Source organism: Clupea harengus, chromosome 8, assembly GCF_900700415.2.
Source record: "Clupea harengus chromosome 8, Ch_v2.0.2, whole genome shotgun sequence".
Classification (NCBI taxonomy): domain Eukaryota; kingdom Metazoa; phylum Chordata; class Actinopteri; order Clupeiformes; family Clupeidae; genus Clupea; species Clupea harengus.
In genome coordinates, this window is record NC_045159.1 from 27,633,228 (window position 1) to 27,656,386 (window position 23,159).

General features: G+C 41.6%; 3 protein-coding genes across 3 annotated transcripts; 2 read left to right on the forward strand and 1 right to left on the reverse strand.

The window, feature by feature from the left end:
* The first annotated feature begins 524 nt into the window (after positions 1-524).
* Positions 525-4,994, forward strand: LOC122133102 (golgin subfamily A member 6-like protein 6). Its single transcript, XM_042708514.1, has 2 exons — positions 525-2,024; positions 4,926-4,994. The coding sequence occupies exons 1-2, from the start codon at positions 597-599 to the stop codon at positions 4,992-4,994; spliced, it is 1,497 nt and encodes a 498-aa protein (XP_042564448.1). The 5' UTR covers positions 525-596.
* A 1,832-nt stretch (positions 4,995-6,826) lies between these two features.
* LOC105898373 (hexokinase-2) lies at positions 6,827-15,107 on the reverse strand (the record flags this gene model as incomplete). Its single annotated transcript, XM_012825440.3, has 10 exons — positions 14,373-15,107; positions 12,865-13,027; positions 12,421-12,569; positions 12,114-12,233; positions 11,312-11,407; positions 10,774-10,873; positions 10,307-10,490; positions 9,916-10,071; positions 9,326-9,562; positions 6,827-7,007 (listed from the first exon to the last, which is right to left on the reverse strand). Coding segments are annotated over exons 1-10 (1,509 nt in total), but the record flags the coding sequence as incomplete, so codon positions are not given.
* A 1,354-nt stretch (positions 15,108-16,461) lies between these two features.
* znf346 (zinc finger protein 346) lies at positions 16,462-22,643 on the forward strand. The gene is made up of 7 exons (XM_031572756.2): positions 16,462-16,855; positions 17,360-17,463; positions 19,764-19,859; positions 20,058-20,214; positions 20,488-20,712; positions 21,899-21,998; positions 22,448-22,643. Exons 1-7 carry the CDS (start codon positions 16,798-16,800, stop codon positions 22,641-22,643), a joined length of 936 nt encoding a protein of 311 aa, XP_031428616.1. The 5' UTR covers positions 16,462-16,797.
* The last annotated feature ends 516 nt before the right edge of the window (positions 22,644-23,159 follow it).

A 23,159-nucleotide genomic window follows, 5' to 3' on the forward strand; every position in this document is an offset into this window, starting at 1 on the left:
AAAAGAGGATGAGAGAGGTGGACAATGGAGGAAAGAAAAAAGAGAGAAAACAAGGAGAGATGGTAGCACAGAAAGAAAACAAGCCACCCAAGATGAGCAGAGACTTAGAAATCGTCCAAAAGATACAGGAGGAAAGAAAGAAAAAAGAGATGGAGAAAGCAGCACAGAAGGAGCAAAAAGAGGACGAGAGGAGAAAGATAGAGATTGAGGAGGAGAAAGCAAGAGAGGAGGAGAGAAAAGTGAGAGAAAGGGAGGAGATGAGAAAGACTGAAGAGGTGATGAACAGGAGGGGGGAGGCTCTGTCAGGAGACAGCAATGACAGCGACTGGGCGACTGACTCCGATGACTTGTGGATGGATGAGTTGGAGAGACGGGAAACAGAAAGAAAGAGAGAGGAGATTGAGAAAGTGAGAGTGGAGACAGAGCAAAAAAGAGAGGAACAGGAAAGAAGGATGGAGGAGATGGAGCGAAAAAGAGAGGAAGCAGAAATTGAAATACACAAAAAAAGGGAGAGGGAGAAACATGAAGACCAGAGGCAAAAAGGAAAGGAGAGACAAGAGGGAAGTGAGAATTCAGGAAAAGAAAAGAAGGAGAAGATGGAGAAGAAGGAGGATGAGAAAGTCAAAGAGCCACAGACGAGAGACGAGAGGAACACAGATATGATGCGGGAAATAGAGGATGAGACCTCCCAGCTGTGGAAGTCCATGGGACTATCCTTTGAAGACACTGAGGATGGATCAGAAGAAGACTGGAATGAAAGTGAGGAGGCCAGTGTAGACCTAGACTTGCTCTTCCTGAAGGACAATGGAAATACCGAAATAGATAGAGGAAAAGAAAGGAGATTGGAAGAGGAGAACAAATCAAGACAGCTAGAAGTGGAGAGACAGAGAGAAGTGAAAACTGTGAGACTGAAAGAAGAGGAGAGCAAGAGGAAAGCCATGATGGAAAAACTGAAAGAGGATGAAGGGAGGAAGAGAGGGATGGAAGCAGAAATGGAGAGAAAGGAACAGGAGGAGAGGCTGAGAGAGAAAGAAAGGGCCAAACTAAGAGAAGAGGAGAGAAAGAAAAAAGAGATGCAAGAGAAGACAAGAAGAGGGCTGGAGCAGATAACACAAAGAGAGAGGGAGGAGAAGGGGAAGAAAGCCAAAGTGGCCAAGAAATTAATCCAGGCATGTGACAGCGATGACATTGACGTAGAGAGCTTGAGTGATGAAGATATGTGGAAGGATAAGGAGCTCCCAATGGACCAAAAGAAAAGGCAGACAAAAGACGAAAAGGAACATGCATGGCTACAGGAAAAACACAACAAAGAGAAGGAGGATGAGAATCCTTGTAACAGGGATTGCAGTGACTCCAAGACTGTGACTAATTCAAATAGTTTGTGGATGCATAAGGCCAAGAGCCCAACGCTGTCAGTCAACAATGCATGGAAGATCCAGCAATTTGATAACACAGAGACTGATAATGTCAAACAAGGTCATTCTGAGGCAGGCGACACACTTGTGATGACACTGAGTAATGATGATATGAATACATGGACCCAGCTAAAGGCAAAAACAGATGAAGAGGACGCAGAGAGAGAGAAACAGAGGCAGATGGAGGAAAAGAGGATGAGAGAGGTGGACAATGGAGGAAAGAAAAAAGAGAGAAAAAAGGGGGAGATGGTAGCACAGAAAGAAAACAAGACACCCAAGATGAGCAGAGACTTAGAAATCGTCCAAAAGATACAGGAGGAAAGAAAGAAAAAAGAGATGGAGAAAGCAGCACTGAAGGAGCAAAAAGATGACAAGAGGAGAAAGATAGAGATTGAGGAGGAGAAAGCAAGAGAGGAGGAGAAAAAAGTGAGAGAAAGGGAGGAGATGAGAAAGACTGAAGAGGTGATGAACAGGAGGGGGGAGGCTCTGTCAGGAGACAGCAATGACAGCGACGGGGCAACTGACTCCGATGACTTGTGGATGGATGAGTTGGAGAGACGGGAAACAGAAAGAAAGAGAGAGGAGATTGAGAAAGTGAGAGTGGAGACAGTGCAAAAAAGAGAGGAACAGGAAAGAAGGATGGAGGAGATGGAGCGAAAAAGAGAGAAAGCAGAAATTGAAATACACAAAAAAAGGGAGAGGGAGAAACATGAAGACCAGAGGCAAAAAGGAAAGGAGAGACAAGAGGGAAGTGAGAATTCAGGAAAAGAAGAGAAGGAGAAGATGGAGAAGAAGGAGGATGAGAAAGTGAAAGAGCCACAGACGAGAGACGAGAGGAACACAGATATGATGCGGGAAATAGAGGAGGAGACCTCCCAGCTGTGGAAGTCCATGGGACTATCCTTTGAAGACACTGAGGATGGATCAGAAGAAGACTGGAATGAAAGTGAGGAGGCCAGTGTAGACCTAGACTTGCTCTTCCTGAAGGACAATGTAAAGACTGACATAGATAGAGGAAAAGAAAGGAGATTGGAAGAGGAGAACAAATCAAGACAGCTAGAAGTGGAGACACAGAGAGAAATTAAAACTGTGAGACTGAAAGAAGAGGAGAGCAAGAGGATAGCCATGGTGGAAAAACTGAAAGAGGACGAAGGGAGGAAGAGAGGGATGGAAGCAGAAATGGAGAGAAAGGAACAGGAGGAGAGGCTAAGAGAAAAGGAGAGAAAGAAAAAAGAGATGCAAGAGAAGACAAGGAGAGAGCTGGAGCAGATAACACAAAGAGAGAGGGAGGAGAAGGGGAAGAAAGCCAAAGTGGCCAAGAAATTACTCCAGGCACGTGACAGCGATGACATTGATGTAGAGAGCTTGAGTGATGAAGATATGTGGAAGGATAAGGAGCTCCCAATGGACCAAAAGAAAAGGCAGACAAAAGACGAAAAGGAACATGCATGGCTACAGGAAAAACACAACAAAGAGAAGGAGGATGAGAATCCTTGTAACAGGGATTGCAGTGACCCCAAGACTGTGACTAATTCAAATAGTTTGTGGATGCATAAGGCCAAGAGCCCAAAGCTGTCAGTCAACAATGCATGGAAGATCCAGCAATATGATAATACAGAGACGGATAATGTCAAACAAGGTCATTCTGAGGCAGGCGACACACTTGTGATGACACTCAGTAATGATGATATGAATACATGGACCCAGCTAAAGGCAAAAACAGATGAAGAGGACGCAGAGAGAGAGAAACAGAGGCAGATGGACGAAAATAGGATGAGAGAGTTGGACAATGGAGGAAAGAAAAAAGAGAGAAAACAAGGAGAGATGGTAGCACAGAAAGAAAACAAGACACCCAGGATGAGCAGAGACTTAGAAATCGTCCAAAAGATACAGGAGGAAAGAAAGAAAAAAGAGATGGAGAAAGCAGCACAGAAGGAGCAAAAAGAGGACGAGAGGAGAAAGATAGAGATTGAGGAGGAGAAAGCTAGAGAGGAGGAGATAAAAGTGATGACGGAGCAGATGGAGAGAACTAAACCAGAGATGGTGAGAAAGGAAAAGGAGGAGAGCCTGAGAGAAAAAGAAAGGGCCAAACTAAGAGAAGAGGATGAGAGGAAAAAGGTAGAGATTGAGATGGAGAAAGCCAGAGAGGAGGAGAGAAAAGTGAGAGAAAGAGCGGAGATGAGAAAGATTGTAGAGGTGATGAACAGGAGGTGGGAGGCTCTGCCAGGAGACAGAGATGACAGCGACGGGGCGACTGACTCCGGTGCCTTGTGGATGGATGAGGTGGAGAAGAGGCGTCAAGTGGAGGTCATAAACCCCCAAAACAAACCTCAGGAAGAGGGGGAGAGAGGACACACCCAGCCTGGAAGTGCCCAAGTAAACGTAGAGCAGAAAAAGAAAGGACCATCTGTGTTGAAGTGGGTGAAGAAGAGACTGAGTTTTGGAACCACAACAGTGAAACAGGTTAGTGTGATGGACCGCTTCTCACACACATGAATTATTCATTGGTGCATTATGTGTTGAATGCCTATGAATGTCTCTGCCTTTGTCTTTGTTTGACTAGATGCGTTTAGTAATTATACCTGTGTGTATGTCTACTCTGTTACAGTGATATGGACACACAAAGACACATATGGACAATGAAAGGGACGAAATGGAATCACAGTTTAAATCAGTCTGAGTGGTCAGAAAACCATCATGGAGAAACACACAAACATGTATGCAATACAATACAAATAAAATCTATTTTGCATTGAGAACTTTGTTGTTTATTTTGACCAAGTATTGTTTTAGGGTTTAACTATAAGTTTAAGTTGTTTATGCTACCCTTTTAAATATAAAAAAAACAAAGACTATAAATACTGAAAATCCTCATTCTACACTTCCTCACTAACACTAACATATCAAGAGATACGATTTCGAGTAGAAATATCTGTTCACATCACATTATTTTCTGAATAACGGATTCAGATTTGGGTGCATCTCTAATGTAAACACATGCGTACATGTATATAAAGTGAGAATTCTTACTCCTAATTCAATCTGATTGACTGTAACAGTAGTCTGTACAGCCTTATGCACATTATCTACAGCATTCACCCTGTTTCAAACAGAATGACACACTTAATCACCCACTGCTGTCCCTTCATTAATGGTGCACAGTGTTGACAGTACTGTTTCAACATTTCCAGATCATCTGAAACAGCATTCTTCTCACTCTTCAGACCCACCTTGTCTAGAATGATTGTGAGGACAGAAAGGGTTAAATATGAAGTAACCTGTAGATGTGACACATTCTACAATCTTCAGTCTGCACACCCGCACCGACACACACACACACACACACACACACACACACACACACACACACACACACACACACACACCACCTCTCCAGACCCCTTCTTCTTGTCATTAGTTATAATTCAGGATTTCTTTGCAAGCACTTCCAGGTGTCCATTCTCCACGTGTACATGCATGAAATGTAAATTGGTCCCTCCCACATCAAAGGTCAAGAAGTCCCCTTTCTCTGTGAGAACCAGTAACATCATCATCAACGTCATCGGCAGCAGCAGATAGAACAAAGTATGGTAAAAAAAAAAACACGATGATCATCAGTTCAGTCTCCATGGAAAAGATGCCAGAAGCTCATTGTAGCCATATAGGATTTAACACCAACCAAAACAAACAAAAGCCAAGCTGTTCAAATAGGCATTTTTTGCTATATTAACTTTATCATAACTGTTTCTTCTCTAAACTTGTGATATACTGTTGTATGTGCTAGCTGCTCAGGTCATTCATGCAAGTAAGTGGGAAAGCCCTGAGCGCTGCCTTTTCTAAACCACGTAATTCTTTAATAAAATGGCATAGCATTATGCGTCACACCTGAATATACACCTGTCTCTTGCACTTTTATCACCTACGTTTACCATAACCACTTACTGTTACACCTGCACTGGGAATGTAACAAATACATCTTACAGGATGTCTTTTGCTGCCATTACTAAATTGCCTTTTTTGCACTACCATAACCTCACTTTAAAGGAAAACTTATGCTGCTGCTGCTGTACGTGTATCTGTATGTTTTTTTTATATCTATATGTATATCTATATGTATCTAAATGTCTTGTCTTATCTGTTGTTGTGCCTGTGCACTTTATATGTTTCACCGTGGGAGAGTGGGAAACGTTTTTATCGATTCCTTGTATGTCTGACATGCAGGAAATTGACAATAAAGCTACTTTGACTTTGACTTTGACTATATTACAGTAGATGAGGACCACCAGTGTTGCATACTATGGATAGCCAGGCTAGTCAGTGGTGAACAAATATAGGTAAGCAAACCAAATACTTTGGGCTATATCTTCAAGAGACTGGAGAGCACCTATTGTTGACCACCTGTCAGTGTGCCCAAAGAAAAAGCAGTATAAGTTATGGTCGAGTAAGACCGTTGAAAACTGTTGAAGAATTATGTTTTAACAAAGTCTCATTGGAGAATAAAACTCATACTCAAAAAACTTGATGTACCAAAATAGGCAGACAGGTAGCCAGAAAGAGGGAAATAATTGACAAAGCCGAAGCTGAAAAGCTAGGTATTTACTGGCTACAACAAGGATGTATTCTTACAACACAGTCTTTTATAAATACATGAATCCAATCTTGTTTTCCAGGCATCTTGCATCTCTATAGCAAATGATCTTGACTCTCCAGTGTGGTACACCTATGCTCAGCGCTAAAGACATCACTTTCCCAGTATACACAACCCTGATATGACAGACATGTATAAAGCAGATGGACCATATTAAGATGTCCTAGATGTGCGTATATACACATATTGGTTTCAGAACCGCTGTTTATCTAGTGGTTCATGTCTTGAAAAATAACATTGCAGGTATGTCAACACATTCCCTTGACAATGAGGCAGTAATAACAGATGGATGTGATATAGGCAGGGACAACACATAATGCAAAGGGATCGGGCTATTTTTAGGAAACTATGGGCAATGTGAAAAAAAAAACAGATGGCAGTATTTGCTCTTGTATTGTTTCGTTTTGTGTTTTGGGGATATTGGACCATGTACCTTTAAGTACTATGAAAGCAATCCTATGACCTTTTTGTGATTACAAACCTCTTTTAACACACAACCTAAAAATGTTTTCTCAGCAGGACAAGAACAAAAAAGATGCCGAAAACTATATGTGAAATCATAATATTACAGTGATATTCACAACAACACATTATGATTTGGTCAATGTGGAAGGGTGTTGGGGGGGGGGGGCTGTGGCAGTGCTCGAGAACCAGTGCGAGTGCAAATCTAGTTAAATGAGGCAAGAACAAACAGAACTGCCTCCAAAGGGCACGGTAGTTTGAACCAGTCATCGTCTTAGTCATCCTCCTCCTCCTCCTCCTCTTCATCTTCATCCTCCTCATCTCCATCGCTGTCCTCTAGTAGTTTAGAATGAATTGCAAGTCTCTGTGCAACAGCCGTAACCATAGCAGCTCCCTTACCACTGCCATCATCTGTCACCATAAATTTGATGTTGCATTTGGGTGCCAAGGCTTTAACCGTCTCCTCAAGTCTGTCACTGTAACTTAAGGATAAATGTAAAAAGTTACTGTGGGTGGCCATACACACACAATCATGTCATACTGCTGGTTATGGTATAACACAAAATAATTATTGCTTGCTTATGAACAACATTATTTTTGCTTGTTTAAAACAGAACAGAACAGAGTAATTATAAAAGTACACCGTAATTCTGTATTATACAACTTTTAAGAGGTCTACAGTTCCAGGAATCATTTGGAAAATCTTTTTGAAAGTCCTAAATTTGACTCCAATCCTTTTCAAGTGCTTTTCATTAGTTTTGTACCTGTACTCTGCACAGTGCAAATAAATGTGAATGTGAATTTTCTGTGTATATGTGTAACTTAGAATATTAGGTGCCACTTAGTCTGCATATGAGATAAGAGCATGTTTAGACCAGAAGTGATAAGAAGGGTCGAATTGTGCTTCTTCCGACCTTGCAAAACTTCCATCATTGCCTCGGACGTCAGAAATCCACCACGTGGTTATCTCTGCTGAACGCTCAACTCCTGTCTATATAAATCTTATGCAATGTGTTTGTCATTGCTTCACTTTCAGCCTTGTGCTGGAAGTGAGCCCGATTGCAATTGTTGTTTGTCTAATAAATATACTTATATGCAGCTCCGGAGTCCTGAGGTAACTAGGGTGAATTTTCACCTATCACTCATCTAATCTAATCAAAAAAGGTGTCAATTATGGTTGATTAAATAGTATAAGACTCGCTTTACCAATCCACAAAACAACGAGAGGTACCACATTGTGGTACGTAATATGAGCGCCGCACAAAGAGAGAGGATGAGCATGGACAGGTAATGAAATCAAGGGCCTCCGGGGCAAGAAAGCCTCCTGGGCCCTCCAAGTCCCAGGCACGCACACAGCAAGAAGTAACTCACAGTCTAACCATCCTGTGCTTACGTGACATATTTAATACTCTTTCTTACTCATTTAATACTCATTTTAATTCTCCTTACCTACAGGAGTCAACACATGATGCAATAAGCCATGTTAATGTTTTTCCACACTAAATCTCAACATTTTAGCTTAAGTGATTCTTCAGAGGTTAAAATGTGTTGGACGTAGCGTCTCCTATGAACGAAATTTCATGAAATTTGGAATGCGTCCAAAGAATGTGATAGTGATGCAGGCCAGGGTGTAAAATGTCATGAAGTTTGAACCTTTACATCACAGGCATGTATTGGCTGCTGAACTTTGATAAGCCATTGGTGGCCATTTTGTTTGAGCGAGCCAAATGGAAATGTAGGGGATGTGAGCAAATGTAGTCAAGTATTAGCATACCAAATTTCAAAAGTTTAGGTTAAGCGGTTCTTGAGATGTGTCAGTTGCAGCGCCCCCTATGGACACCATTTGGCATGTGCCTGAAAATTGTGGTAGTGATGCAGGGTGTTACATTTATTTAAGTTTGAACCTTTAAATGGGCCTGGAAAGAAAACTGATACTGATATGAGGTAGTGACACAGATGGAAAATCCCTGTAGTTATATTTCCGATTTGGTTTGCTTTCCTTTTTATTTTGTTTTTCCTATATATCAGGCACCTGTAAATCATAAGAGAAATGATGTAAAAGGAAAAGTATCCTACAATGTTTGAAACCTGTTGGCCTAAATAAAGATAAAATATAACAAAATTAAAAAAAAGTTTGAACCTTTACATCACATGACATTTGCTAGTGAAGTGCTTTTGCTCTGAACATTATTCACTAGGTGGCGCTACACCACAAAAGAGTCGGAGTGAGCTAGGGTCATGCGCCTCCTAGTGGCCAATTGTCATAAAAATGTACTTTTTGTCAAAACGGTTGTCAAGCTATTTCCAAAAATAGTGTTTTGAGCCTACCGCACTTCAGGGGGTGCTAACACGAAGGGACACGCCCACCTAAGGGGGGAAACCTCTATTTCAGCCAAAGCTATGCGGGGCTACAATCATCCAAAGTTTCGTGAGGTGAAGTCTAAGTATGTGATATTGTTGACCGACAAGTCATAAGAAAAATAAAACATTATATATATTATAGTATAACATATATAATACAGTATAGTATGAACCCCCTATTGTTATTCTATAAGTTTTACTCTGTTACAAAACTTTTGATAATTGACAAAGTGCAAGTCAACAGTAACAGTTCTGAGGATGGGTACCAGTCCATAACCCACAGAGAGGCTTCAGTCCAAAACATGTCTCTTTTAGCTGGCTCTGTGTTTTAGTACTTGACATGGCTTTACTGTCACATCCCTGCGCACCGCTTTATGTTTAGAGTAACAGCTCAGGTTATTATCATCATTGATGGGTACAATTTTGAAATTCAACTTACTGTGGGTGCTTTGTGTAAACAGTACCATCCACCCCCACTGTGGTGGTCAAGTGGGTCAGTCCGCGGTTATTGCGGATCCGATTGGCTATGGTGACCAGGGCTGCACCACATAATCGTGCAGAGCGGGTAGAGAGGGTGTCACAGACCAGCCGCACAATCTCACAGTCCTCCGGGCCTGCAGGGAGTCCCAGATCTTCAGTAAGGATCTGCTGGGCATGTTCCAGACCAGTGTCCTCCCTTATGACCAGCAGACAGCAAACACACAAATACAGATTTCAGATCAGTCCTCCCTTATGACCAGCACACAGCAAACACACAAATACAGATTTCAGACCCATAGTCACTGTCGCTGCTGGGGCATTAAAAAGGAAATACATTTTCCCAATAATTTCTTCATTAAATGCATTGTTATATTATTTCACATACATGATTCAGATTTGGAAAACAAAATTCTACTTCTCCAACTTTTGGATTAATTTACGACTCTGAAAGAACTCTGCTGAGACACAATGAGAGTATGTATCATATTTTCTATGTAAGATTGAGCACATTTCTAATCATAGGAAGACAGGAGCCATGAGGTCACTCACTCTTCTATCTCGGAGATGAATCGAGTTTCAAAGCTGTCAGGAGTTAAGAGTGCCTCTGACGTCTCGCCCCCAAAGAGCAAATTCTTCTTGGCCATTTCTATCAGAACCAGTCGAGCCACCTCACCCAGATACATACCACTAATCATTTTTTCAAACCTGTACAGAGAGACACGCACGCAAACAGACGCACACACACACACACACACACACACACACACACACACACACACACACACACAATCACAGTATTAGTCCTGTAATTTCTGTAAATGTAACACAACAACATAATTTGCTTTGGAGACTGAATGTTTCTTCACCATTGTAGAGGCTGAGGGAAATACTACAGAGAACAGCTTCATGCAAAGGCATAGGTTGGAGGGCAGTGGCTTACGTGTGGACACCCGGGTTGATGGAGGTGCGGTCAACTTCCACGTCGAACTCCGTCTGGACGTCCCTCAGGGACCCGTCGTCCCCAAAGCCCCCCCACTCCGTGTTGATGCACATGCGTCCCTCGTCCCCTTCCACACGCTTCACGTTACGCATCTCCTCCATGTAGCAGGCGTTGGTTCCCGTGCCTGTCAGGACAAGTGCCAGGATTTAATGAATTGATTACGAGGGGCGACAGTGGTACAGGAGGTAAATAAGTCGTTTAGTAATCAGAAGGTTGCTAGTTCGATTCCCTGTCGAAGCGTCCTTGAGCAAGGCACTGAACCCCTAATTGCTCCTGATGTGCAGTGTGCCATCAGTGTAAATGTAAAATGTGTATACATTGTAAGTCGCTTTGGATTTGGGCATATCCGATGCATGATACACTCCCTAATATGACATAATCTGGGTGCCAGAGTAGCATCTGCTTACCAATGATCATGCCAATCTCACAACTCTGGTCCTGGTACCCACAATTCATCATGGTGCCCACAGTGTCATTCACCATGGCAACAGAACCTATGTCATAGTCCTGAGGGAAAGAGACAAATATCAAATGTTGACATTTAATGACTTGACACAGATATAAGATTGAGCCACATATTCACCCGGACAACTTAAACAAAGAACACAATTGTAATTGTGAAATTATATATAGGGTATATGAAGGCAAATATAATGTAATATAAACATGACAACATACACACAATACTACAGTTCCTATGTTGTTTACATGCAATGCATAATATACCTCAGATATCAGTAGACATTATATAGCACTTCTTTTTCCTTTTTTCTAGGTCGTTGTTTTCTAATTCTCATGTGAAGTAGTATTTATTGTTACACCATGCAATTTATTGCTCTTAGCTTGACTGTTCTCTCCCTTGTACGTCGCTTTGGACAAAAGCGTCTGCTAAATGACTAAATGTAAATGTAAAAATATCAAATGTGACTTGTGAATGTGACTCACCCCTCTCCTCTTGATGGCCTCCCTCAGCAGCTGCACCACATTCTGCCCCTCCACTCCTGAGCAGGCAAAGCCCTTAGTCCACCGGATCAAAATGCTCTGCACCAAAAACCACACACACACACACACACATACTGTAAATGTGAACTAAAGGGGACGCATTGTTATTTGGGGAATCACGATGACCAATGCGCTTCAGGTTCAGGTCAAGACATGGTGTCAGAGTTGCACTGGTAGTCTGTCTGATTAGACTTTTGAACGATAGCATGTAGGCTATGTGTAGAATTAGAAATGATTCCATGGAAGAGTGCATATCTATACAAAAGGAAAAATGTGAAGTCTTTGAGATGATGCAACAGTAATGTACAACGAGGTTTAAGTTGCAGCTAAGGTTTATTTGTGCAGTTAAGGTCGGTTTGTATATCATATCATATACAGTGGGGAAAATAAGTATTTGAACCCCTGCCGATTTCGATACTTATTTTCTGCATCAAATACAAATAAAGTCATAAATGTTATAAAATGCAGTTTTCTGGATTTGTTTGTTGATATTCTATTTCTCACTGTTAAAATACACCTACCATTACAATTATAGATCACACATTTCTTTGCAAGTGGCCAAACTTGCGAAATCGGCAGGGGTTCAAATACTTATTTTCCCCACTGTATGTGCATCTCCCATTGAATCCACTAGCCAAATCAGTTCACAATGAAAGACATACTAAAGCCCACCATTGACATTGGTATTTTACATCTTGTTACTAAGGAGCCACCTTCACCCAGAGCAAAGTGAATAGTAACTGACCATGTCAATGTCTTTTTGCTCACAGGGGAAGGAGAAGGTGAAACCCAGAGGGAGAACCTTGTCTTTGAGTTCTATTGACTCCAGGAACTCAGCTACGCAAGCTGCTATATGATCAAAGAGCTGGAAAGAAACAGCAAAGGCTGATGTTAGTTAAGACACATTTCACCTGTGACAATCAAACACGCAGATCATGGGAATAATTGGATATCAAATGCACACACATGCCCCCCCCCCCACACACACACACACACACACACACACACACACACACACACACACACACACACACACACACACACACACACACCTCCTCTCCAGGCCCCTGCATCATCTCCTGGGGGATGGCACACTCTTGAGAATCCATCTTCAACACTTTCTGCAGGTTCTCCTCCACACGCACGTGCAGCACACGGAAATTAGTCCCGCCCAGATCCAGAGCCAGGAAGTCCCCTGTCTCTGGGAGAACCAATCAGATATGATCATGAGCTTCTTTGCAGTATAGTCATGACCTTCAACATTCAATTTGGGGTGTATGCCCCATGAGTATTCACAGAAGTAAATGATCTTCACTTTTTACACTAGTAAATGATCTGTAACTGTTTTACAGTCAAACAGCGACCAAACTGAAAATAAAAAAGTGACATCAACAAAGTGCAACCTAATGCAATGTTGCTATCAGTTATCATTGATTCTGCCACTACTCCTGTGGGTCAGTGTGACTGCCACCTAAGACTTCAACAGCTTGCCATACCAGTCCCATCTGGGGTATCCCTGACGAAGGTAGGCAGCATCTTGACCGGGGCTCGGCGATGGGTGTGCTTGCCCAGCCCTCTGATGAGGTCCTTACGGAGCTTTGAGGACACCTCACGCAGTTTCTCCCGTGAGAGCTGGAAAGGCAGTAGGAAGTCTTCCACCTGAAGAAAACACCACAGACAATACTGAGTATTGGAAACTGTATATCATTACGTACACAATGTATACTATGAAATACATTTCGTACAAAGTAGAATCATTGAGTGGGCCGATATACAAAATAATTCCTGAGGTATGGTCTAAGGAAAAAAAAATTGTTCAATGAACCCTCAAGCACTCCATTCATAGTCCTGGATCTTTTTTTTTTTTTTTATCTCCAGAAGAACATTAATGTTACTAATAAACAGGACATAGAACTAGAAAGCTGAAATGCAGAAAGCAGTATCTCACTCTGCCACTAGGTGGACTCTTTCCTTCCTCATTACCTCAGATGTTTCAAGGGGCTTGATTTGAGGAATACGCCTATTATTTTGTAACCACCACATGTTTTCCTGTTCATTTTACATTCACGTACGTGTTCTGATAGTGCTGATCAATTAACTAAATAATAATGTTTCAAATGATTTGTATTATACTGCGCAGAGCTAATGGGATCTATTTAAGTCAACATTTTGAACTAATTCTCCTGCCAAGTGCTGTTTTTGTGCAAATGTTTCTAATGAATCAGGCTAAAGTGAAAGCAGATGAGAGAGAGAGAGAGAGAGAGAGAGAGAGAGAGAGTCAGGAAACATTCCACAGGAAGGGGCTGGCAGTGTCTGGTGGCTAACACACAAACAGGCACTAACATATTACGAATCTCAGGAGATGTCATGTTCGCTACAGCCGGCTTTCCTGTTTCCTAAGAACAAACGTCTTGGTTGTGCTCCTGTGCTGCTGTGCTTTAAACGGTTTCTGTCTTGTTGAAATACCTCAAACAAGTTTCAACATTCTCCCTTCGTGTTTCTGCACTTATGCATCACGCTTATTCAGAGGGTACATTACGCAACCTGGTCCTGTCTCCAGTATTGAGATCGCTCACATTTTTTATAAGCAACAGAGGGAGTTTTTAGAGCGCTATGCATGGCAGTACTTTTCCAAAGCTTCTCTCCACCCCAGCCCATCTCTGACACTCACAGACATGCCTGGGTTGGGTTTATCGTGGGAGAGCCAGCCTGTCACTTCCTCAGTGTGCATGTGAATACCTGTCGGGTGACTTGCAAACCTTAATGGTGTCTCATATGAAAATGTGATAGACCTTTTTGTTGGGTTTTGAGTGTGTCTGTGCAGGACTATTCATGCATTAATACGATCACACAATGTTTTCTAACAACAACAACAACAACAACAACTGCATTCAACACAAAGACGTCATTGGCCTTCCCTTTTCAATCACTTCTCTAGGAACACACAAGTTAATAGGTGTGACAAGCACATGAAACGTGGCATGGTTAAAAACTGGTCCACTACCTTACTCATGGTGGCAGGGGAGACGGCAGCTTCATCTGAGTCTTCATCAGAGTCTTCATCCTCCAGCCTGGCCCTCTTGGCACGAGGGGCATCAGTAGCACCATTCGCAACAGCACTGGTCATCTGCACAGCTTTACTTTTTCTACGGGGATGACTCCAGAAGTGAATGGAAAGCAAATTAATGAGGCTGTTGATTTGGTTGACATACACTTGGGCATGTACACTGCATTGGTCAGGGCTTTTTTAATTCCCTCCTGCCTTACAGTTTTACAAGAAGGTTGAATAGCATGAACATACTGAGAATGAGAACATGAAATGAAATGGTACTAGTCATAACCAGAAATAGTACAGTTAACACTTCAGACTATTTAAGTACCCATGTACTATTTTGACACCTCTGGTATAGATGCAGCACAGACACACTATAGGCTATAGAACCCCTTAAAGCAGAACGTCTGACTCACAAGTCATTGCAGTTTCAGATACTTCCTATTCTCATAATCATAACTATAACCTCAGGCACCGTTCAGCTTCGTTAGAAAAAAAATCAACAAAGGTATTACATTAATAAAGAATCAGCAGTTAAAAATATTCGAGGGATATATCGATTACCTAACTGCACTTATTATGGTTAAAATCAGAAAAAAATGACAAGGAATTCGATTTCAAACTACGAATCACAACTTAATACACAACACTGACGAATTTGCAAGGATATTTAGCTGATGCTAGCTTACCTTTGAAGTTGTGATTCTGTTGTGTCCGATACTCCGATTGATATCGACTTCCTGTTATTTGGGCAATTTAATAGAACAACGGCTCGTACTCCTCCTTCGATTCGAAATGTGACATGAGCTCGCCTCGCGCAGAGGGTGGAGAACTGTGACTTTATCATCATCGTCGCTTTTGATTAAAGTGCCATAGTGCAAATTGTGCACTATACCGTATTCAGAGTAAAAACAGTTGTTTGGGTTTTTTTGTGTGTCCATTGTATCATGATGCATACATTGTTGTTGTGATTTTCTGTTTTAGACAGAACAATTGTTGAACACTAATGAGACTTGATTCCCTGAGATCATTGGCCTATATATTCAGATAATTTAGCGTCAACACACAAAATACTATACATATTAGGGTGGAAATTGTTATAATAAAATGGATCACGGATTGATCTCATCACTTAGGCTACGTTAAGTTATCTGAGAATTCTTACAAAACGCAGTAGGCTATTTAGTCAAACTTAATAATTGAAGTAGTCTTACTCTATGTTGGTTGACTGAATAATTGTATAACTTCTACACGCCTTGAATTGGCACAGGACGAGAAGACAAGAGAATTAAGAGAAGTAGCCTATGTGGTACCATCTTTTGGTGGTTAATAATTACTCAACTAACTTACAACATTCTTGACAGTTTAAATTACACTATAGTTTACTAGCAGAAAGCTGTCACTGCTGTTTAGCACCTTTAGTATTGGCAAATTGACAATTTACAAGACTAATTAGTTATAATTATAAGAATAATAGATCCAAGAAAAAAAAAACTAAAATAATATTATCACATTGATAACTGCTAAATCTGAGATTAATTGTTAAGACTAAGATTTTTTACAAAAATAGCCAAAGGACAATTCATTTCTGGCTGCTCATATCTGTGGGCCCCTTCTTGCGCCCCCATGTGGTAGGTTGAAGCCACAAACTAAAACATTTTCCCCAGAAACTTTACTGACCTAAGAACTTGTGTAGATTAAGCTATGTGTATTATTCCACATGCATTACAACAGTCCAGATTTCCAGATTACTTTCCCTGTTTTACAGGCTTTTGCTATGTGTGCATATGTTCACAAAGGCATTGAGAGGCGCAACTCCAAAGTCTGGCAAGGTGAACACAACAGACTTGGGGGGTGATGGGCCTGTCCTAAACTTCTCTTAACTTGAAATAGGTCATATATAGGCTGCCTGTCATCAAACATCTTGAAGAAACATTTAGTAATGTCATGGCATAACAGGCATACTTATTTTAAGTAGGATATTCAATGATTTGAGTACAGCCAGTTAGACCTACAAAATTTATAAAATAACTTCTAACTGAACTTTCTCGACTGATGGCTTTTCAATTGACCAGTCTGTATGGTAAAACCGGCAGATCATTTTAAAGGTATTGATCAGGGTTTTCAGGTACCTAAATCTCTTAAAGCCCCTTAATTTTTTTTTTTGTTCATGCCTTTTTTTTCAACAGACATATTACACATACGCTACCACACACATACACACATACACTATGGATACATACGACTGTTCGAGCAATGCAGTGTGTCCCAGTATTACACATTTCCCAGGATTCCAAACGGCACTACGAAAAAAACCACCGTTCGGCGTCCACGAGTTTCCTGTCTGGTTAGCAGCCAAGCACTGCCTCCTTGAAACATGGCGAACGAAGAGTCCAATGGAGGATTACCTCACTTACCGTCTGGGGCAGCGGAAGGTAAGAGCACTGTCAATTTGCCTGGACGCTTCGGCATTAACGTGTTATTTGCAACAATTTGTGCTTGTTGCAAACTTTGTCCATCTATGTTCACGGGATATTGGAATGGTTAGTTAGCTAGTCAATGAGCTACCATATCAAAAAGCACCTTAATTGAAGGCGTGCAGCATTATACCACCAAGGTGTCTTGCTTTACACAACCTGTAAGTTAGCCAAGGTCGATGCAAGGCTTAGATCACGTGTATGTACCATAAACGTGCACAATTAGACACAAGTACCCGTCTACATATTGTTTTATTTTATTTGATTTCATGTAGTGGTTCATTTCCTAGTTTATTAGCTCGCTTGCTGTCTTGTTCTTAACCTCAAGATGCAAACCTCAAAATGCAACTTTCTAGCCCTGGAACGAGAGGCTACTCCTTTACCATGAACATAAACTAATGATACAACATGATCGCAAACATCTGTCATTCATTTCAAATGCTGTCGTTTGTTCCAATACAGTTGACAAGCTGATCAAGGAAAACAGTGACTTGTTCTCTGACGCCCAATGCAAAGTGTGCAGCGCCGTGTTGATCTCCGACTCTCAAAAGCTTGCGCATTACCAGGTTCGTATTTTCAGTACAGTGGTCGCCATAGCTGTTATCGGTAACCTAAATGCCCGTCTTGATATGCTTGTGAATATTTCTGCCATTGTAGCAACCAGTGGCGGCTGGTGGTTGAAACGGAGTATGAAGCTAGGGGGCTCCGGGGCATACACCGCCTGAAGAAAATGTTAAAGGTTGACTTCTGGTGAATTTTGGGGATACAAATTGAGACTTAAAAATTGGACGAACCTTCAATAGATTCAAGGTATCAAATATTACTGCATTCAAGCAATACATGATAATGCTCCTACTGATAATTGTCAAGAATACTGGACTTTTCACCTAGTCTAAATGTGTTGACATTGGTTATGTCCCTGTTTGGGGTGTGGGGAACATAAACAGATATCCATTCTCCTGCCACAGCAGTACACACACAAACCAAATATGTAATCAAATCAATAACATGTATTACCATTTGAGGTTATTCAATTAAAAAAGCATGAGCAAAAACTAAAGCACAGCGAGAGGACAAAGTAACAAATAGTTTCAACAGAAAATACCTATTTTGAGTAAAATAGTAAAAGTCAAAACACCTTAAACTAATCTCATCCTACAAAATAGGTGGACAGAAAGTAGACGATTTGTCTCCCAAGCTCACTATAGAAGCTTCAAATTCAATTGAGATATTTACAAACCATTTACAATTTAATAAGTAAGATGAGCAGGTATATTATTTGTTATGGTGAAACATTACCAACACCTTTTCCAAAAACAACTGCAATTGGATGCGAAGTGTAACATAATGCAGATAATAACCAATATCGCACCAAGTAGGCCTAATGTCTGACAAGCAAACTCAACTACCTTCCTTCTCTGTAGCCAGTTGGTTTTACTTCTGGCAAACATCAAGCATATATGTTTAACAGAAGTGATGATGTACTGCCGCCCAAGTCGTTGATGTATGTGGTTTGACAAAGCAATTGCATTGCTGATGCTAGCAAGCCAACTCGTTCATAAGAGACTGCTTGAGGGGGTGCTGCTCCTGTTCTGCTGTGCTTTATAGTTCCCCATGGGGTTAAGAATCCAGTAGACTCCAAGCGCTGTCTCTCTCTCAATGTTGAATCCAAGTCAGATGTAGGCCTAAGACGAGTAAGCTAGTTAAGTAGGAAAAACTAACATTAGCTACCCATACCCAAAAAGGCAGTTTATGCTTAGCAGTTTTTCCAGAAAAGAGAAGACCCGGTTTACAGAGTTAAGTGTTAGGTGTTGGTCTGAGTTACCTTCAAGCTTAGACTGCATTTTCCTTCATAACTCACAGAACATGAGGATGCAAGGATCCTGTTGACCGCATCAGTGTTTGCTGAAAGCAAGGAAATATTTATCATTGTTTTGTCTATTAGTTTGAATGCCAGGAATAACTTAGTTTAACTGAAGCACTTACAGGGACCCACAGATTGATGAGAGTGATCAAACTCTGTAATTTGTCTCCTGTCAACCATCTTTCTATGGAAGCTCAAGGACGCGCTCAATTGATTCAGAGCATAACATTGCTTCATAGTCAGCCACCTCAGTTGACCATTTAAAAAAAAAAAAAAAAAAAAAAAAAGATTAAATCATTCATGCTTCAAATTGCGCCTCATGTCATTTTAAATTTTGCCAGTGGAGCCACTGTTTGTTCAGCTTACTTTTGTCAGTTTGTCTACGCAATATGCCACGCAACACTGTCAAGTAATCAATTGTTTAATATAACAGGCACACGCAGTTTGAATCCATCCGTGTTCTTCGATTTTGCAAATGTGTTAATCCTTGCTTCATCAGCTTATGTAACACTGAGCACGTAGCTCCTTGTGTATGTCCATATCGGCACAGACAATGTGCAGCTGATCGAAGTATCTGACGCTTTTGAGCTCTTGCAGTATAGGCCTCCAAAAGATGTCATATGGAGTCATTTCAAAATACTCATGCCCCTTCATTTACTTTTAGGCCCTTTAGGCCCTAGATAAGTCTTGATGTTAATAGCAAAACATGCTTGATTCTGTTTTATTTGTATTCAGACATAGGTGTATACATTATTATTATTAGCTCATACAGAAGTTTAGAACAGAAGACTGATAGGGAGATCTTACCTGTTAAGCCAATTCAGTGCTCTGGTCTGGGTCTGCAGTTGTTGGGTTGAAACGTTCATGTGCGGATGTCAGTGGGGTCCTACTTCAGTCATAAGTCATATAAGAGGGCATCATCTCTGATGTACCCCTATAACACTTATGTGAGTGTTTGTATAGTGATGAACTTTAAGCAATTCTTTGTCATATCTCTTGCAGAGCAAAAAGCATGCTAACAAAGTGCGACGCTACATGTTCATCCACAAAGATGACAACCCCCTTATTAAACGGTTAAAAACTTCTACAACTGAAGAGGTAAGTGAAGACACTTAACTGTTGAAGGTCCATTGCTGATGTTAAGTTCTAGTCTATTTCTATCTGACCTTATTGATAAGTTAATACGTTATATACGTTTTATAAGTATGTATACGTTTTATAAGTATTTTATAAGTGAATTAGTATTTATTGCAAGTGTAGTGACACTGCTTTCATTTTGACACGCAAAACTTCCAGCAGGATAACATTAACAGTGAAGGAGATCGATTGAAAGTCTGTCACATCTGCAATATGACCTTCACTACGCCAGTGATCGCGGAGTCACACTACCAAGGCAAAGTACACTCCAAAAACCTGAAGCTTAGGATGGGCACCCCCACTATCCAGCAACCAGGTAAGAGACCACTTAGGTTCCTTTATGTTTTTGCAAAATAATTTTAGGCAACACATCTCCTAACTTTTATATACTAATATGTGTACTTTTGTATTATTATTTATAGCTGCAGTGTTATTCAATGTTGATACTTTTTAATTGTGCTATTTGGACGAGTTAGCCTGCCCCTCAAACACCATGTAATTACACCAATAACCTTCATGTGGAATAAACTGATGACCTGAAAGCAGTCAAGTGGAGAGGAATAACTTGTGCTGTGCCCTGGCGCCCTAGTCTTACCTCAGGCCAAGAGTCAGGACCAGGCAAAGCCGGATGCGCCAAAGCCGGATGGGCCAAAGCAGGCGGTGGGCCTGGTCCAGGACGGCACCATGAACGACCACTTCTGCAAACTGTGCAATGCCACCTTCAACAACCCCCTGATGGCCCAGCAGCACTATGTGGGCAAGAAACACCAGAAGCAGATGGCCAAGCCCAAGCCCAGCCAGGCCCAAGGCACCGGTGAGCTGCCGCCGCCACCGCCACCGCCACCGACGTTATCTGTCGTCCTTTTTTGTCCTGTTCACCCTCCCCCTTGGGACGGGTCAGATTAATTACATTTGTCTTCACTAATTCTGAGACCGTTATTATTGCACCCTGTGCTTGTCCGATAAGCGGGCGAATGTGGTGGTGGTTCTCAGCCTGGACTCCAGGCGTGTGAGGTTTTGAGAAGCATGTTTGAGTTAGCACCTTTCAGTGTCTGACCTCCTGCTGCTCGACTAGCTTCAGGAAATAGCATGTACATTTTCCAGGACTAGCCCCTGAAGATGTTTGAGCTTTCTGTTATTGGAGAGTTGGGTATGCAGATTGTAAAAGTTCCACTTGATGTGAGAGACAAATGTGTACCAGCATTAGATTTGAGAGCCAGTTTTAGGGAAAGCTGATACAGGCCAACCAGCTATATGGCAGTACTTGTCTCAGCTAATAGGTGTCAGCTTACCGTTATTGTCGAGGTGTGACTAAAGGGCTAGTCATCATGTTTCAGTTTGTCATCATGTGCGACTGATATTATATTTCAGCTGTATGGTATCGTGTGGCCACCCCTTGACTCTGCTGTCATTGCAATTAAATTTCATCACATATTGATTAAATTAATTTTACTTACGGAATTTAACTGTATTACGTATGTGCCGAACAATTCAACAGCACTGTTATTGTTTTTATGAAACATGCTCATGTTTGCTCTCAAAAAGCATCTGAACGTAGTTCATGCAATATGAAACATGCAGTATGACCCTCAAAACATAATAAATGAAAAAAGACCACCCTGTGTTCCTATTGTTATTAAGGCAAATATTTGTACCCTTGATCGTCAACCTGGGGGGTATTCCTCGTACGTGGTTTAGTGACAAACCTGGATAAGTTAACTCCGAGTAAGTGGTAAACCTCCTAATAGAAGAGCCCTCTGACATTGTTTTACTAGGAGAATGAAGCAATGGGGGTTCTTTTATTAGGAGGTTTACCACTTACTCTGCGTTAACTTATCCAGGTTTGTCACTAAACCACGTACGAGGAATACCCCCCTGAGCTCATGGTTATCCTTGAATCCTAAATTAACCCTTTCTGTTTGAGGTCTGTATATTTAAGCGCTAATAAAGAGAACCAGTTGACTCAAGAGAGTATCTCTCCCCTTGTGTAATCCCCACAGCCTCCGTCTTGAAGGGATACCCGTGTAAGGTGTGCAACATAGAGCTGAACTCCCAGAAACAGTACGAAGCCCACATCAGCGGCTCCAAACACAAGAACCAGTACGTATTTCATCCCCTAAGGCAAATAGTGCCAGCCTTACTCACTTTCTAATACAAATGTCAGATACAGGAACATTACCCCTTTTGAATGTTGGTGTTGTCATTGTGTATGTGTGTGTGTGTGTGTGTGTGTATGTGAAAGTGCAAATGTAGTCATGACAGAATAGGCTTACCTTCAATGATATGATTGTATCTATATTGTGTTGTCATTGGCACAGATAGATACAACTGAAACCCTTTAGACTGATTGAATGCCCTCTCAGGAGGCTATTTCATATAGCTAGGCTATAAAGAGACTGCAGGCTGACAGACCATACATAAAATGGCCTATAACACGGTTTAGATGAAGACAGTGAATGCCCTTGGGGTGTATGGATATCTGACAGTTGTGGTTGGATTCCACAATATGGCAGTATATCAGTTAAAGGATTGGCTTACTTTCTCTGCAGAGTTAAATTGATGGGAGAAGGTCAGGCCCCTGAGGCCACCCCAAGTGAAAACTCCACACCGCCCCCGGTGGTCAATGAGCAGAACAGCGAGGAAGTGGCAGAGGAAGTGGCAGAGGAAGTGGCAGAGGAAGTGGCAGAGGCAGAGGAAGTGGCAAAGGCAGAGGCAGAGGCAGCTGTCAGTGAGTTCCAGGAGTGATGGTATGGCCATTATGCATACCACCAGAACCTAAGATAACAGCTTCTCCTGGGGTCCATGGGCCTCCCAGCCTTTTCTGATGCAAATATCTCTCTTTACCTTTAATGTCTCTCTCTCTCTCTCTCTCTCTCTCTCTCTCTCTCTCTCGCTCTCTTTACCACTGTCTTCTCCCTTCCCTGTCTCTCTCTGTCCTGTGTTTCTGTCCTTGTCTCCAAAGCGACCTGTACAAGAGTTCTGACTGATCGTATTCCTCTAATGAATAAGCAGAAGAGAGACGCTTCTTAAAGAGAGACCTGTTCTGAGCTTTCCTTTTTGGCAGTGCTGGTTTTGGTTCACTCACACAGAGGGAGACCTGCCTCTGCTCCTCCACAGTTGGAACAGGTCCAAACTGGTGCTAGGAAGGCAGGTGAAAATGTTCACTGGTGTCTCGGTGAATGAGGAGGAATCTGACCCCCATAATGTATTTTCATCACGCCAGTTTAGTTTTTTAATAGATGTGACCATATTTATTGTTTG